The sequence below is a fragment of the Meleagris gallopavo genome, chromosome 6 (assembly GCF_905368555.1).
Source record: "Meleagris gallopavo chromosome 6, MGAL_WU_HG_1.1, whole genome shotgun sequence".
Lineage (NCBI taxonomy): Eukaryota > Metazoa > Chordata > Aves > Galliformes > Phasianidae > Meleagris > Meleagris gallopavo.
The window spans coordinates 47,805,670-47,823,607 of record NC_139409.1 but is presented as its reverse complement, the minus strand read 5'-3'; the positions used below and the strand labels follow the sequence as shown (position 1 = coordinate 47,823,607).

At 39.7% G+C, this 17,938-nt stretch overlaps 1 protein-coding gene across 4 annotated transcripts in view; it reads left to right on the top strand.

Moving 5' to 3' along the window:
- Positions 1-530: 530 nt before the first annotated feature.
- Positions 531-17,938, top strand: part of ITPRID1 (ITPR interacting domain containing 1) — a 47,217-nt gene continuing 29,809 nt past the window's right edge. For all 4 annotated transcript variants that reach the window (XR_014884017.1, XM_085226638.1, XM_085226637.1 and 1 more), the window contains exons 1-4: positions 531-681; positions 10,125-10,176; positions 10,973-11,059; positions 11,641-11,843. Coding sequence is in view for 3 of the 4 variants with exons in the window: in XM_085226638.1 (XP_085082764.1) it covers positions 10,145-10,176; positions 10,973-11,059; positions 11,641-11,843 (322 nt within the window). In the remaining variant the exon portion in view is untranslated. The remainder of the gene's footprint in view (positions 682-10,124; positions 10,177-10,972; positions 11,060-11,640; positions 11,844-17,938) is intronic.

Genomic DNA, 17,938 nt, shown 5'->3' with positions numbered 1-17,938 from the left:
CAAGCACAGGCCCAAAGCTGTGGCTGTTTTCCTTGTGATCACTCACGTGGAAGAACCAGAGACATTCTGTGGTCAGAATATCAAATTCGGTGTCCTTCATCGTGCCTGGTTGTTTGCAATGCAAATGGAAGGCTTTGTCTCACATAGTACCATATCCATGGTAACCAAATGAAGACAAGTTTGCATTACTTCCTTAGTAAAGTGCAATCCTTCCCCTGGCACATGTGCCAATGAGGCATAGAGAGTTAAAGGGACAGCAATATATTTCTTGGAAATGGAAGCAATCAAAACAACTTCTGGCTTTTTTTTTTCCCCTTTATTTCAGTTATCGCTGTCCTTGCTCTTCTACCCTTTCTTTCCCATCCTGTCATTTTCTAGAATTCCTATTGCTGAAAACTAGACTAGTCCTGATTTCTACTTTCCCTTTGCCCGGAGGCTAAGCAAACAGTCATCTATCCGAACTGTCAACTTAAACACCACTTTCTTGGCAATCAGCCTCCCTTTGCCCTTCCTAGTATCTTAAAATAAATAAATAAGTACATAACGGAGGTGGAAAGCCAAGCCAAGAGCACCAATTTGTGTCCTCGGTTTTTCAGACCTTGGGTTCGTGGCAGAGCAGAGACACAGAAGCACTAGCCTGCAACTATTCCGTAATACTAACAGCTGGATCAAGCCATACAGGTTGGAGCTTATCAGTTTTTTGTTGTTGTTATACCCGTTAAAAAATTTAAAGTCTCTTTTTCCCCTCTTCTAATCTGTCAGATATGTGGGAGAAATACATTTATATTTAATTTGCTGGTTTAAATTCCAATTAAAAGAGCTTGATGTAAAGGGCTTTGATATTTTCAAAGCCTCACAGACTGTCTCTTTTGACCAGCCAGGAAACATTTTTAGCAAAGGGACCAGATTCAAGCTGAGCATACTGCAAAATTGTTGCTATTGTTACTGCTTTCACTGTTGTTGTTGTTTTGCTGCCTTGCCTGTGACAACCTGTGCACTGATTTTATGCACTTTCCCTTATGTAGCCGGGAGGCTTAAAATACAACTCGCTCCCTCTTCATCCTACATTGTTTTAAGCAGAAATAGTTCTGGCTTTTGTTATTTAGCATTATCTGTTGTTTTTCCTCTCAATCAAGAGTGAGCTTACATTGTGATTAAAATGCAACATGATGATAAAATCGACATCCAGTGCAGGTATTCACGATGAACAACACTGATTGTCTCAAACCAGCACCAGGACTTCTACTTTGAAAGGAGCAGAGCAAGTTTAAGTTGTGGCCTCTGAGCAGGAATTTTACCAAAAGCTTCGCAGAGACAGAAATGTACCCAAATTTGTATTTGCCAACATATGAGGGGGCTTGAAGTGTTATTACAGCTTTCCCTAGCTTGTGCATTTTCAAAAAAGATTAATTCTCTGGAGTCAATTCATTTAAGGGTATTTTACTTGTGAGTTCTCACATGGGTGTTCCAGGGGTTACTTTGAATACCAGAGTGTCCTTCCTTGCTTTCAATGCAAATGACAGGCATGTTGAAGAGATAAAACAAATGACTGTCTTCCTGCACCAACTAGGATTTTGCTGCAGTTAACAGGGTTAATAGGCAGAGAAAAGGGGACCTCAACTTCATTTAGCTGCCCAAGGTCAGAGCTCAAGTTTGACACTGAAAATACTTTTGTCATCTTCATTTATTTCTGAGTAAAACATACAGAAGACTAGAGTCTTCAGTCTTCAAGCAGTGATTTGTCTCCAAAAATGGCAACTGAAAGTAGCAATACTGCAGATCAGAAGTTATCCTGTTCCTGCCTGAGAGCACTGCAACAACCTCATCTCTCTTCTTGTTTACTGAAGCAAAGATGGGTAGATAGATAACATAAGCTTTATTTTTCTCCTTGGTAGAGCTGCCATAGAAAGTATAGCTGAGCCAGATTGCCAAACACATCTATATCGTATAAAAGATTGAGACAGTAGTAAAAATGATCTCTGTTGTTTGCCTTGCCTTGCCCTGCCTTGCCTTGTCTTGCCTTGCCCTGCCTTGCCTTGTCTTGCCTTGCCCAGCCTTGTCTTGCCTTGCCTTGCCTTGAAAGGAAACTAAATATTAATTCATGTAATCAATAATACAGACGCTTCACATCCTAGATGTGAAAAAATCCTTTATTTTTCTGTTTGTGTGGCAAAAGCTTACTTACTGTTAAGCTGTCAAGCTCAAACAGCCTGTAAGTATGCTCGAATAATTTTCTGAACAGAAATGGGATGTCTTGGACACTTAAAGACATTCTTAACTAAAGTATTTGAGATTTTCTGCTTCCTCTCAATTCATGTCCCTATAACTACATGTTTAGTTGCATATTTGTCAATATTAAAGTTAACCATTGGCTCTCTACTCAGGAATTGATGCACCTGCATATGGATCTGTTTGCATTCATAACCATTTAAAGAAAGTGGATAAATATTAAAAAAGTGTGAATAGTCACTCAGCAAGTGGAAAGGAAAAAGAAATATTAATAGCACTATCCAGTACATATCATACAGCGTGAGGAATATAGTGTGAAGCTGATGAAGTTCAAGATCCTGTTTCAGTGAAACAAACACACTTTACTGTAGCTGGTGGCAAGGAGAATGGTTCTGTTAAATTCTGGCAACCGAAGTGAGACAAATCTGTCTGGGAACCTGCCATAAACTGTTTATGTGTTTTTCAATTTTTAGAAGCTTTTTATTTCATATGTTCTGTAGTTAAGAGCTGATATAAATTGCTCGCTGATGCAGATTCCTCAATTTCTACCTTGAAATCTCCTTGTAGAGGAGGGGAAAAAGTGGGGAAAAAAAAAAGATTTCCAAGATGTTCTCAGTGTGTTATCAAATGAACAAAACACACAGGACATGGAAACCAGCCAGTCATTCATTCCATCGACAGATTTGCAGAGCTAAATTTGCTTCTGGAGAGCAGTTAGAAATTAAAACACACAGATGATGAGTGGTACTGGCACCCAAACTGTGATCAAGAGGACACTCTTGTCTGAAAAGATGTACCCTATCAGATTAATCATTATGTGTTAATTAATTTGAAATCAAAAGGATGTCTTCTTCTGTCTATGCACAGGAAATTAATGGTGATAACACTAATTAAATGTAATGGAAGTTACCTCTGTACTTGCCACATCTGGGGCCAAACTCTTTATTGTCTCTCATGTTGTGTCATTTACAGTTGAATCCCATTGTAGCATCTTACTCTCGTTGTGTCCTGCTGTAAATGGCTGTGCAAGTCATCAGGCAATGGAGAATCAGGCCAATGGATTACTCAGCTGGGAAATGAACTAATTTCAATTAAACTAGCTCTAAACTTTGACTTCTAGCCCTGGGAAGGTGTGTTGCTGGATCTCCTCTTCTGTGAGGCATACTAACATAAATAAATGGTTCTTCTGCCTCATTCTTTCCCCTTTAGTCCACAAAAGCATTACTGTGCTTTCTGTGCAATCTTTCTGCTGTCCTGGCGTTTCCCTGGCAGCCTCTCTGGCAGGTGGGAAGCTCCATTTCCCATGGAGGAGCCTGAGGTACTCAAGTGCCCAAAAGGTATTGAGGGAATTTCATTTTTTCCTCCTGCAGGTACTGATTTTTTAAGGGGGGTGCAGGGTATATGATGAACCAGTCATATGGCTTCTCTGAACCATTTTCTGAGGCAGGGCAAGGTTTCCTCTTAACATAGTTGACTTGGGTGATGGAGAGGCTTGTCCGCATAAGGCTTGTCTGATCCAGGAGAAATTAAAAAATCTTCCTTTGCTCAATTTGAATATTTTTACCTATTTACCTTTGCTCTAAATAACAGCAGCTGTCTCCCTCTGAGGGGAATGATTTGTTATCTTTGACCAGAGATACAGAACAGGACCAGCTGTCATCAGCTGTCAGGGTACACGATTTCCTGCTCTCTGTCCTCCCTGTTCCCCTTCCTGAAGCTCAGTTTTTCCTCACTCGTTTAGCTGCAATGCAGCAACTGAAAGGAATCTGGGACATAATGAGTGGGATGGACTCTAGACTTCCTCTGCCATGGGGCCAAAGGACTTCTGAACACAGCTGATGCTGTATATATCCCATCCTCTGCTAACCTGTTCTTTCAGTGTTTTATTAAGACTTTTTATTAGTCTTCATTAGCCTCCAGGTCTCCTGAAAAATAACAACAAAAAAATAAATCAGTGATTGTACCAACTCTGTTATGCAATGGCAAATTGCTAATTACAACTCAAAATCTGTTTCAATGACTTAAAAGCATCAGGTACTTAAATTGATTCTTGGTATGATACTAGAAGTTGTGGTTTGCCTTGTTTCTCTTTGCTAGAGGGAGAAAAATTGGTGTACATTGGAAAATTTGATTTATCTCCCCCAGCATGTCATCTTTGTTCTACTGTTCTTACTTGTATTTGGGTTAATGTGCAGCTTGTTAAGGTACATCATGCCAGGGATTGTCTCACTAGCTCACTCAAAGCCCTGTGTTTAGACTAGGGCCAGGCTGCTGCTTCGGTCCATGAAGAAAAGCACCTCCAAACAGCAGCTGCAGTAGGAGGATTGCTGTAGAAGTGTCCTACTCTTTGCATTGACTATAAAGGGAACATAAAATGCAGGTTTGTAGAAAACCTACTGTTTTACTAGAGATTTTGGACTTCAGTGCACCAGAAATGAGCTTTCAGTGTCATAGCTAGGCAAAGATTGACAATCTTAAAATAACACTCTTGCTTTGTAGTGTTAACGACAACAACAAAAACAACAGAGACCCTGCAAATCCATATATTCTTTATTCTAAATGTCAAAATTAAATCTCTAAAGTCTCGAGTCCAAAGGCCTCTGATGCTGCAGCCTTTCTGTGCCTTTTGACTGCAAATCAGAATAGCACCACTGAATCCAGGCAGCAATAGTGTGACAGGAATGCCTCTTGGTTTATCTTTTGTGTGCATGAGCCGTGCTGCTGATCAGCAATTGCCCCTCCTTGTTCTGTCTCTGAGAGCAAGGCAGCTCCTTGAGCTGGTGATCTCCATGGCTTCGGTTGAACCTGAAGGGAAAGAAGCCTGATTGTAGTATTTTCAGAGAAGAGCTAAATACTTCTGAGCCATCTTTACTTACCTTTGGGTTCAAAATCTGAGCTGAGCAGCAGGACGCTTGGGACCCATTGCTTGCTCTGCTCCAGGCTTCCTGCATGGCCTTGGGCAAATAAGGTGAATTGCTTGTGCTGCAGTCCCCTGTTTGGTAAAAGGGAGGCAGTGATCCTCCCTCAGCACAAGAGCAGGCTCTCTGCCCCTTACAAGCTATGGCAGGAACTGCCTCAGGATGCATTCATGCAGAATCAGAATAGCTAGCTTTCCATTCTCAGTGGGTAGATGTTTCCAAATTATGGATGACTGGCAGATAATAAAGTCAAATGAATGATTCCAGATTTTTCTTTGCTTTCCGAATTGGATTGAAAAAAAAAACCCTTGGATTACCAAATTAAATCACTAAACCCTTCTCCCAGTAATTTTTGATATATTCCAGAGTTACCAAAAAGTTATGCAACTCAGTGAGGTGCTTAATTGCTATAAACTGATCCCATAATATTTCATTTGAGTGCTCTACTTTCATTTTTATACTTAGAAGACTCTACAGAAGAAAATATTCATCCTTGGTTGAATTCTTGTTCTTTGTAAGTTTTGCTTGTGGTACTCCCTAATTATTTGCTGCCTGAGTTCTCCAATGGGAAATGTGATGTCTGCAATATTGACTCTTACTTTAGGAAAGTTGTGACTCCCTGAAAATTCAGAACAAAATATTTTGCTTATTTTGTCTGATTTCAGCCAAAGAAAGAGCTTTCTATTTTGTTGAACTACATCAAAACACTCTTGCACAAATATTCAGTATTAACTGACATGCCTTGCTTATGATCCACTGTCTCATGAGAACAGCCCTGCCAGGGATAACATTTTCCATCACGTGTGTCTGGATAGTTTTCTGATCAAACTGTCTGGTACACCATGGGAATTTCATGATGCTGCATCCTCTAGTGAGATGTAGCCTACCACATGAGCACAGTTTATGGCAGAAACCATGGTTATACACACCTGAGACAATGGGTTCTCACAGAGAGATGCAGTTTAATCTTGAACATAGTCAAACATGCATGTACTTTGTTACCAAAATTTCGCTATTTCAATTTTTTGTCCCTGAAGGACCAGTATTCTCCATGAACTATTCAGTGTGATGCCATGCATTCACTGCAAATGCAGCTCAAGTCTGTTTGTTTGGTGGTGAGGAGAAGCTAAAAAAAAAAAAAAATTGTTTGGAGGTATGGTGAGGTTTGCATTGCAGGACAGGTATTGTAATTAGTGATCACCTAATCATCGTGCAGACAGGGATCAGGTGGGAGGTATAATACAGCTGTATTTTCTTTGAGGCACTGAAAAGTCTTCTGCGTCCATTTCTCTCATTCCTGCCCCTGGATAAGTTGATTTAATTAGATTCTTAATAAAATTTATGTTCAGAAGTGACAGACTTGACTCACGGAGAACGCTAGAATTTCATGGGGTTTGCCTTAAGCACAAATGCAAGATTTGAATCTCAGCAGAGGCCAATGTACGTATGTTAGGGAGAAAGCAAGTGGTGTTCAAATCAGTGGTGCTCAGAAGCAACAGAAAACATGGGCCTATGGCTCTGTTTCTCCCACCAGCCATCCTCATTCAGTTATGTGTGCTCCAAGTGCCCTGTGCAATGCTTACCCATCACGCTGCCTCCCAGACCTCATCAGTTCTCAGGAAAGCAGCTGTACTTCAGGGGAACTTTTTTTTTTTTTTTTTTTTGTCTTTTTAAATCATTTTTATCTTAGAGTCTCCTTACAAGTGGAGATAAGCTACAAGACCAAGAGCAGGCAGGTTATACAAATAATGTTTTTTGTAATTTGGCTTAACTACAAGATATCAAACACCACAGGTTTCTGCTTGGAAGAGCTGATTTTCATGGATAAGCTGTCCCTTTTTTTCTGTTTGCACTTGTGATGAGAAGGTTCTCAAATGAGATTTTCAGCAGAAAAGTCTCAGTTTTGCCTTCTCTTCTGGCATGATTTGATTTCCTTCTGCTGGGGGAGTGGAAGTTTCTAGGACAAATTTGCACAGATTTCTGGAAGTTATGACACGATGCATTCAAGCATGCCTGACCTGAACTCAGAACTTCTCACTTGTTCTCACCTACTTTCCAGATCTGCTGAATGTAGTGAATTCAGAGCATCTTTTTTAGGAAAGAGGACAGAAGAACAAATCATCTGATATATTCAAGATATATTTCTAAAAATTTCCACATTTGTAGCGCATTTTGGAGCCCCAAATATTTTCAGTGCTTCCAAATTTGCACTTTTTGTTCATCAGGCTCACAAGTAAAAAAACGCAGTTGGATGATATATGCTTTAATCTTTTCTCCTGTTACAATGTTTTGTCTTCCCTCAAGTGTCAGAGGCTACATTTAGCTTAGCAAAATATATTATTCATAAGCAAAGATATACTTAGATGTGCAGTAAACAGAGTGCCAATTAGCACCACAGTTGGTTTACAAAGCATTTTTTTGTTTGTTTGTTTGTTTTCATAAGGTTTTCTGACAGATTTCTAAAGGGCATTATTTCCCCCAACGTATCTTCCGCTTTAGTAATGAGATTCAGTGTTTCTTGTGACAGGAACAAAATAGTTGCACGGATCAGGAAATGTAAATACTTTTTCCTCTCCATTACTATTTCCATGATCTCTTATATATGGAAAAAACAATCTCTAATATTTAAAAACGTCAAGCTCTCTAATAAGGAACTTCTCACGAGAGCCTTCTCATCAGAGGAAGCAGAATAGACTCTAATCGTGAGTGAGACAACCCATGAAAGTGCAAAGTTTGTCCAAGCCATGAGGCTAACAGGTTCTTGAGCCATTTACTGTTATTTAAGAGGTTGGATGGCTTAGCCTGTCCAACTCTGTATTTGTATGTTCTTGACCCACTGCGCTAGAATGTTGTTTAGCTTATTTTAGCCTACAAAATGAATGTATTTCAGGTGCCCCAACCAGTGATTGACTCGTGTAAGAGTTTAACCACAAACAGCTCTGTTACCTGGCATGTGGTAACCTAACAAATTCTTTCCATGTGATCACAACTCTCAACCTTTGTTGTTTTTTTTTTTGGTGACCTGTTATTTCTTATGCCTCCTTCATACACTCTATTTCTCATAATCACATTATTTACTTAAAACCCTGGCCAGTGCTTCACGTTGCTAGATTTTTAGTTTGGCAGCACCTCTGTTCATTCATTCCCAAACTACACAAGATATTAAGGAAATCAAAGCTGCAGTGAGTTTGTAGTTGTAGGATATAATGTTCTGTTACAGAGAAGTGTGCCTACATGCCATTAGGGAAAAAGATATGAACCCACACTTCTAGATGGTGTTTTTGACATTTTTAAGCATTTTAAAGTGAATCTACTGCTTCTTCTGAAACATAAGTAACAAATGGTACACAACAAGTAGCTGATTCTTCAAATTAAGCTAAACTTACTGCTAGATAGTCTGGTTTATGTTGCCACAGCAAATTACAGGATGTCGGTAACCCTTATGTTCCCATCCTCGCGCTGAGTAAGCCAGAAGGAATTTATGTTAGAATTTACGAGCGGAAAAATAATCCAGTAGAGAATGTGAGAGGATGTTTTCTCTTTTTTATTGACATAATTTTGTTAAATAGAAAACACAACTTTAAAAACTAGACAAAAAAATCTTCATCGTGTGCAGTGCGGGAGGATATCTACTGCTGCTCCTGGGCAAATGCTGCTCAAAAAGGATCAAAAAGTTTATTATTTCAGCACTGAGAGAGAAGGGGATGACTACAAACACTGTGTGTGTGCATCCCACTTACTTATTCCCAATTTAAGTTAGTGAAATGATGAAATGTGCACTTTATGGCTCGTAAGCATAGCGCATGTGGAATCCAATAGGCAGTGTTAAAAGTTCTTTGAGAAATATTTGCCAGAAACTCTTGTAAGCACCTTGCAGTCATCTTGCTTCTTCCAAATGCATTTAGGAACATGATACAAAATCCGTTGAAATCAACAGTACAATAGTCACCAGTTTAAGTGAATTACACCTGTTATGCACAAAATAATGGAATCAGCTTTTGCCGAATTGAAAACTTAATGTAACTGCTTTTTACTGTTTTTTGTGCCTCAAAAATCAGGAATGGAAAGGTATTTTCATCATATTTCCTTTATATGTATCCTCAGTGGAAGGACTTGAGAGTGTCTACCTCTAAAGAACAAGGGCTCTAAAGAACAAGGGCTTAATGTGCCAATAATGGTTAACGAAATGTAAAGGCAACTATTTTCCTCCTATGGATTTTTGTTACATTTATGTATTACTAACTTGTCCTGTGAGTTCAGCTTCCCATGCAGGTACTGTTCTGCAACTTTGCAGCTTGTGCTAAGACTTTTTCTTGTATGAAGGATGCTTCGATAATGATGCCTTCTATTTCATTATGTTGGCCCATGATGTCAGAGGCAGACGGTGGTATGGCAGTAGAGGTTGAACCTTCCCAACAAGTGTTTTGTTACATGTTGTTGCCATCTGACAGATGGCAGCAGAGAGGCAGCCTGGCAGAATGGCGCCTGACGTGGAAGTGCATGTGAAGCAAAGGTGTGTCATTGAATTCCTCCATGCAGAAAAATTGTCACTCATTTACGATCATTGATGCTTGCTGAATGTGTATGGAGACCAAAAAGTGGATGGGAGCACAGTGAGATGGTGGGTGGTGCATTTCAGAAGGGGCAACAGTGATATTGGGTCACCTCTGCTGGTGCAGAGTTTATGAGCATGGCATGCAGGCTCTTGTTCATGGCTGGAGAAAATGCACAGCAAATTGGTGGTGATGATGTGGAAAAAGAGTGTTTTGTAGCTGAGAGTTTGCTCTATAAAATGATGTTATAGTGCTCTTTGTATCTGTTGTAGCATCCATGGGAATAAATAGGAGGCTTTTCTGCTGGGGCAACATAGGTACAGTACAACTAGTCTTCTCATCTTGAATCTAGTTTGACACATTTCTGTTTTGACAGACAGAAATGATAAGAGAATTAAATATTTTTATGTTTTCTTATTTGCAGTTTCTTTGTCAGTACCAGAAATGGTACAATTGACTGTGCAAAGCTACAGAAGGTAGGTGTCAGACACTGTAGATATTTAAGGGTTTTTTCCCCCCTTACTTTTCATTTTGATAAAAGGAGAAATTTTAGTTAAGGTTGTTTTGTTCTTTATTTTTCCCCTCTCAAACTGATAGCAACAGCATTAGTTCAAAAACCTACATATGTGGCCTGTTTCATTTTCATACATATGTGGCCTGTTTCAGATTTGAGCTGAGGGACAACATGCAATGAGAAAAATGAACGTTTATTACTTATCCTAATAGATACACGTAGGTAAAATTAAGCTTGAGTCTAGCAAAAGTGTGTTATCGTTCCCATTAAGAAAGATTGTTATGCCTTTGCAATGAGCAGGCTCTAAAAATCAGATATTTCTCTGCAGACTACTGGCTACAAACACGATGAGAAGCTAAGTGAAGAATTGTTTTCAGATGCCACTCCTACTGCTGCAGCTCATTGTCTCTCCAAAACTTTGTTAAGAGCAATTACATCTTTTTAAAGTAGGTGGCTAAAGAAACCGTGCTCCTGAAAGGTTCCCGAAAGATTCACCATCTGTCAAAAGTGAGCCATTCTGCCACCTTTATAATTAGCATTTACTGGTACCTCACACCTACATTCTCACACCTACTGTAACATACTGTTCTTGAGAACAAGCGTATTGCCACGCTCTCATGACGACTCTAAGGCATTGCTATTATGTATCATTATAAACTAAGGCAAAATGCAAATGTTTACTCTAGGAAAAAATCATAATGATATCCCAGAGGAGCACACAAGTAAACACATTTCCTTCTTGTTTTTTTTCCAACCAGATCCCTGCAAGAATTTTCTGAGAGCCCGGTTATGTCAAGATGCAACAGCCTCAGGTCTTCCCACTCTCACACTGGTGGACCACAGAGGTTAGTCACTTCCACGTGAATTCCAATGCATGGAATTCACCCATTTAGGCATCAACAAATATGGTTACAATTTTTTGGAACATGCAGTTCCAAGTTCTAGTTCATTACAATCATCTCATTTACTTCAAAGTGGTCAAAGTGCCCTCTTTAATAACTGGTGTCTGCTCTCAAACACATTTGTAGTAGGAAAACAAATAAACACAAAAACCTGCCTCAAAGTTCATTGTTCTTTGAATTCCTTCCAGCATAAAAGACTTCAAGATCTTATGGCAGCTGCAGCATCTTACCTGTGTCGTGTCTTGAACAAAGCAGGCCTGCCATAAACATACAGCTTTTATTAATGTTTCTCTTGCTAAGCTCTCTAGATACCGTGCCACTAGATATCTCCGGGGGAAGAAACCATAATCTCTTAGCATTGTGTCTGATAATAACCACTTTTGTTTAAGTCTCTGCAAGAGGAGAGAACGGAAGAGAATTACTTAACAAAACCTTAGAAGAATTACTTAACAAAAAAATAAGTCTGGCAAGAGAAAAGTGGTACCAAGATAATGGTGTAAATTAACCTGATGTTTTCCCCACAGCATCACTGAATGGCTATCACTGTGTGAAAAGGATCCAGTGGAGATTCTCCTTGATTTGGGGTTTGGTACAGAGGAACCCGATGTCTGCACTAAAATCCCTCCTAGGTTCCTCAGTGGTTCTTCTGTGGCAAAAGGTATTGACATCCAAGTCTTTTTGGAAGCTCAAAAGCAGCGGATGGACATTGAGCTGCCAAGCCTGTATGGTAAGTGGAGAAGGAATTTTAGCCAGAAATAAATTTCTTTTATTTTACTTCTTTTAAAGAAGTAAAATAAATAGCATAGCATGGGGACTGAGCAGGTGGAGAAGACGCTTATGAGAGAAAGTATATGAAAAAGGGACATGTATTTAGTTGATATCAAGAATTCTTATTCCCTTTTCCCTTTTGTGGGAGCAGGACCCTTTTCACAGGGAAATGTGCAGAGCAGCTGACAAGATCCCAGCCTCCCCCAGTCATTAGGGCTGCTAGGGCTCATGCATCAGACCCACAAATCTCTAGCTAGAACCTAACAGTCTGGTTGTTCAAATATGCCCTAATAAATGGATGAGAATCTTATTTTAAGCACAATAAGATTGCACCATTTAAAGCAGACAGGCTTGATTTTTATTTGCTGTAGATGGTTTTAGTTCCATTTTGTGTACTTAGCAGTTAAGAAATGAATACAAGGTCCTCACCCTGAAGTTATATCAGCATTAAAATAGCATTGTTAATTCTCTGGTATATCGCCCATCTGAAAAGTCCAATTTTGACATCATTTCCCCTCATGTTTGCTGCACAGGATAACCAGATGGCTCTTGAAATCTTCTGTTTATTTAAGATGCTCAAGGAAGCAGGATCTCTCATATAGTCCATGCATTCCTGTTTAGAATTATGCTGAAGAAGTGGTATGGATGGAATAAGAATTGAAAAAGAAATGTCAGAGCATCATGGAAAATGTGTTTTTCCCTCTTTCTCTCTCTTTTTATAGCAAGGCCTGTGCACACATTTCAATATTTACAGCAAACTGACACATCAAACAGGTTTCTCAGCTCTCACTCTTTCTCTCTGTAACTCCTGAGAGGGAAAAAGAGAGGAAAGAATCTGTATGAGTAGATGGAGGATAGAGACCTCAAGGAAGAATCATAGAACGGCTTAGATTGGAAAAGACCTTAAAGATCATTTTAGTTCCAACAAACTTATCATGGGAAGGCTTGCCATCCACCATCTGAGATTGCCCAGGATCCCATCCAGCCTGGCCTTGAACACCTCTAGGGATGGGGCATCCACAGCCTCTCTGGGCAGCATGTCCTAGGACCTCACCAGCCTGTGAGTAAAAAATTTCTTTCTAACATCTAACCTACATCTCCCCTCTTTTAGTTTAATGCCATTCCCCCTTGTCCTATCACTATCAGACCGTGTGAAAGGTCAGTCTTGCTCCTGTTTATACACCCCCTTCCAAGTACTGAAAGACCACAATGAGGTCTCCCAGAGCCTTCTCTCCTCCAAGCTAAACAAGCCCAATTCCCTCAAGCTGTCTTCAAAGGAGAAGTGCTCCAGCCCTCCAATCATCTTTGTGGCCCTCCTGTGGATCCGCTCCAACAGCTTTGCATCCTTTTTGTGCTGGGAGCCCCAGGCCTGGACGCAGCACTGCAGATGGGGCCTCACAAGGGCAAAGCAGAAGAGCACAATCAGCTCCCTCTCCCTGCTGACCACCCCTCTTTTGATGCAGCCCAAGATACATTTGGCCTTCTGGGCAGCAAGGACACACTGCTGCCATCAGGACTCACAAGTCCTTCTCTGTAAGGCAACTCTCCATGAGTTCTTCTCTCAGTCTATACTCGTGTCAGGGTTTGTCTTGATGCAGGTGCAACGCTTTACACTTGGCCTTGTTAAACCTCATTAGATTTTTATGTGCCCACTTTTTGAGCGTGTCCGGGTCCCTCTGGATGGCATGCCTTCCTTCTTTTGTGCCAAGAATGTAGAGAGCTCAGAGTGAATGAGAGGAAAGAGCTTCTACGGAAGGAGTTTGCACAGCTAAGGTAAGCAGTGATAAGCCAAGGTGTGAATTAAAGACCAGACTTTGCAGTAGTCCTTGATGGGAGCACTCTTAGGACAGGTTAATGGCTGCTCTGTATGAGAGAGCTGCTGTAAAGTTAGCTAAGGTCTCAATTTCTATTTTGATGGGTGTGATGTCCATCAAAACATATTTTCTTGCTTTTGACAGGTTGGGAGGGGATTTTCACACCATCTGCATAGGCTTCCTAAGTATGTGCCTGGGCATATTTAAGCAAGAGAGGTAACATCCATCCTTCAGAGATTCATACTTCTCTCTTTACGGACTGTACATGTTTCCTTATGTGTGGTGATTAACCTCATAACCTCTGCACCAAGTTATAGGCATTTAGCTGAAGCACCATCTCAAGGATCTTAATCACAACAGAGTTTATTTTCATAGAGAATAGAGAGTCAGGCATCTCCCATGGATCGTAACTGAGCCATGATTTCAAACACCTATCAGAAGAAGTCAGTCGGTCTTTGGGATCACGTAGGCAATCTAGCACATGCACCTTCTGATAGCTGATATTCCAAGAGAATAACTGCTAAAGGATGAATCAGTTTTAGTGTGCAAACTTATGAGGGATATCATCAAACAGGCTTTCAAGACTTCTGCTTACAAACTCTGTTTTCTAATCTTGCCATTCTTACCTTGCCTAATTATTTTGTAGTGAAGTACAGCAAGAAGGAGAAGTGGAAAAGTCATGTTTAACAGATTTGGAAAATGGATTACCTCTACAGGGAGGAATCTAGTCTATCTGCCTTCAGCAGTAAGACTGCACCTAAACTTGCAAGCCCTTAATGATCCAGCTCTTCTTTTGGAAGAAAGCTTCCTGAAGATGATAGAGAAGAAGATTCTTCCCTGTAAATTAAGTAGATAGTTCAGACCTAGAGATGTTCCATGGTGTTTACCTTTCCGTGAACCTTTTAGGGTACCCCAGATGCTTTACTGGCACAGGACCATTTCATATTGAGATAAAAGTGCCAAAATGATGCAGACTGCATACTACCTTTAGAGGCTTCAAGCCTATATTAAGCCACTGTTCCTAAAAACATGTAAGATGTGCTAGATGAATTCAGATATTGTCACCCAGTTTGGCTTATTGTTACTAAATTGCTCTCATTTGACTCTATACACCAAAAAAGAAAAGTGTTTAATCTGAATTAGTGAATGACTGAGAAATACTGTCAGTTTACTTACTCCTGAAACAGCAGAAAAAATTAATTGATTTAGTATGACACATTAGTCCAAGAAAGTGAAAGATGAGGAAAAGGATTCTAGGAACTGAATAAGTGACAGTAAACGTGGAGGGAAAAAAAGGAGAGTGAGGAAAGAAAAACCAGTGACTTCCATACCAGAGTGATCTTTCTCCACTTTCCTATTTCCTTCATTTCCTAATGCAATCCTCTTTTTTCTGTTTGGCTCTTCCCTTACTGTGATGCAGATAGTTTTCTAGAGATGCTCCATTGCTGATTTGGCTTTTTAAAATACATGTGTGTTGTTACAGAACTGTTTGTTAATTGTCTCTTTGCTTGGTGCTTGAGCATTGCCAGGGAGTTTTTAAAGGGTCCAGTTCACAAGAATAAGCTGCATTTTCAACAGTGTCAGTCATCAGTAAGTTATTTCAGATCTGAAAGAACTTATCCCCACCATTCACTGATGGTGAAAATTTTACTGTCATCATTAGAATGATGGTGAAATAAAGTTAATTGAGAATCAAGTTAAGTCAAATATATATATATATATATATTTGAGTATATTGATCCAGAAACTCTTTGAAAACTTCAGGTCTGTGGGCATTTTAGTTCAAAAATGTTTACATGTTTAAATCTGACAATTAAAATAAAGTAAAACCCACTCACTTTAGCATTACTTTTCCTTACTGCCATATCTAAATTTACTTAGGGTTTTCTGTCTTGTTTCTAGGGATTTTTCACCCATTTCACTGAATCTCAGAATGTTTTGGGAGGGACCTTAAAAGACCTGATGAAGGCAGAGATGCCACCCACTAGCTCAGACTTTCCAGGGTTCCATCCAATCTGGCCTTGAACGCATCCAGGGATGGGGCACCCACAGCTCCTCTAGGCAGCCTGTGCCAGGGCCTCACCACCATTATAGTGAAGTTAAGCTAGTAAGGAGAAATGCACATCTCTGGAGATAGATATTAGCCAGTAAAAGCATCTCTAGAAAAGAAATGTAATATAAATTGCCAAATACATTCTCTGAGCTACCGCTTCAGTTCTAGCAATGGCAGTATTGCCAAGGCTTCAAGAGGAAGCAATCTAAAGTAGGAAAATACTTTAACATATGACAAAGTAGAAAATGCGGAGATTTCATTTTATTTTTTTCATGAGAAGAACATCAATTTCAGGTAAATCTTTTTTTTTTCCCACTAAACATTTTGATTTTTCCAAATTCTGCAGTTTGCCATGGGGAAAAAAAAAAAAAAAAAAAAAAAAAAAAAAAGTTGACTGAAAGTTCTCAATGACTCTGGAAACATCTGTGTTCCTTCATTCCTCTTTGAGCCTGTTGAAGACTTTCCAAATCTTTTGTGCAGATAACTATGTTAGCCTAGTAGAACCAGATTTAGGGAAGGAGTAACAAAACTGTGAACGTTTCCTCCTGAATTCTAAAATGGTAAATCATAATACAGTCATTAGAATTTTTATGAAAAATATAGATTCTGTTGAAGATTCATTGATCTTATTTACAGCAAGGCCATTTGCTGGTGCAGCTGAACTTTCTAGTGGAAATGATTCTGCAGTTATGTCCTTCAGGATCTCACCTGTGGTACAGATTTAGACTATTTTGAAGCAGGCTTCAGAGACCAAGGAGTTTGTGTCAGACTCTTGCCTACTTGAGGCATGCTCCATGGGGAGCATCCCTAGAAACCAAAGCAACAGCTTGCCTGGAAAGAAAAAATCCAGAAAACAAGGCTGTCCTTGACATAATTTCTTCACGACATTGCACATGAACAAGATGACTTTTTTGTTCATGTGTCATTTCTTGGTTGTTTGATTTGTACTTCAGATTTCACAAACTCTTTGATATAGTTCACCAAAGTTAAGCAGTGTGTAAAAATGTGAAAACTATTTCAAACTGCAGCAGTTTTGGTTCTGGTTCAAATCAGAATGTCTGGACTGCTCTGCCTCTGTCAGTCAAAGGAAATTTGCAGTTGTGATTTTTAGGTCCTGATGTAGTGGGAGCCAGATGAAATACTGAGGCTAAAATGGCTTTACATGGAGAGCATGTCATAGCACAGTGGATGCACAAAATGATTTACCCCAATGTCCCAAACTTAGGCACACGGAAAATACCCAACACACTATCCAACACTCTGTGCTCATAGATCAAGTAACACCTTTAAGCAAAACCAGGCATCGCTTTTAACCGTGTCTTAAAAAGTGGCAGCAGTGGCAACATCTTCCTCTGGTTTTAAAAATCAGGTGGTGTCTGGGGAATTTTTAAAAAGGCTATTTTTGAGATATTGCAACAGTAAGGAACTGCATGCTGTAATATTGATCCTTGATGCAAAAAGCTGACTTAAATCCATGGTAAATACCCCCTTGTTTAATTATTGGTAAAGCAGCATTACCAACAGCCTGCATGCAGTAAATCTGGCTGCTCTCTAACAGAAATGGCAGCCAAGTATGTGAGCGTTTTGCCATCTACTGTCCTCAATGAATCTCTCAAGGAAGGAGAAGTCCTGGTGACATATTCATTGCCTCGGGATGGATGCAGACACAATACACAAACAAATGTGTTGCATTTCCTTGTATAAATAACTTCATAGTGTTGCAGAGAAGGAGATCTCCAGGGTCCCTTAGGGAAGGCATAGTTCATTTCTTTTTTTACATTACTCTATGGAAAAAAATAGCAAAAATTACAAAAGCTTGATGCAATTATTATTATTATTATTTTTAAAGGTAACCTATATACAATATCAGCTGTGAGTTTCTGGAAGATAAGTATTTTGTGATGCTCTGAAAATAAAGGCATAGCATGTATGGTCAACTTTTATCGATTTGTATTTATCAGTACGTATGCATTTTGCAGCTATCCTGGACAGCAGCCAGCAGAAACTGTTTATGATCAGATTTTATAATAACCTGATTCTCATGAATTTTAATTAGTCCTCAGATATGGCATCCTAGTCTGGTCCAGCCAGCTGGAGAACTTCAGGCTGGATTCTGTAACTTTCATTCATGCAGAGCAGCATTCAGATGTACTTGTCCCAGTGAACTCAACACTGTGTGTTTGGCTG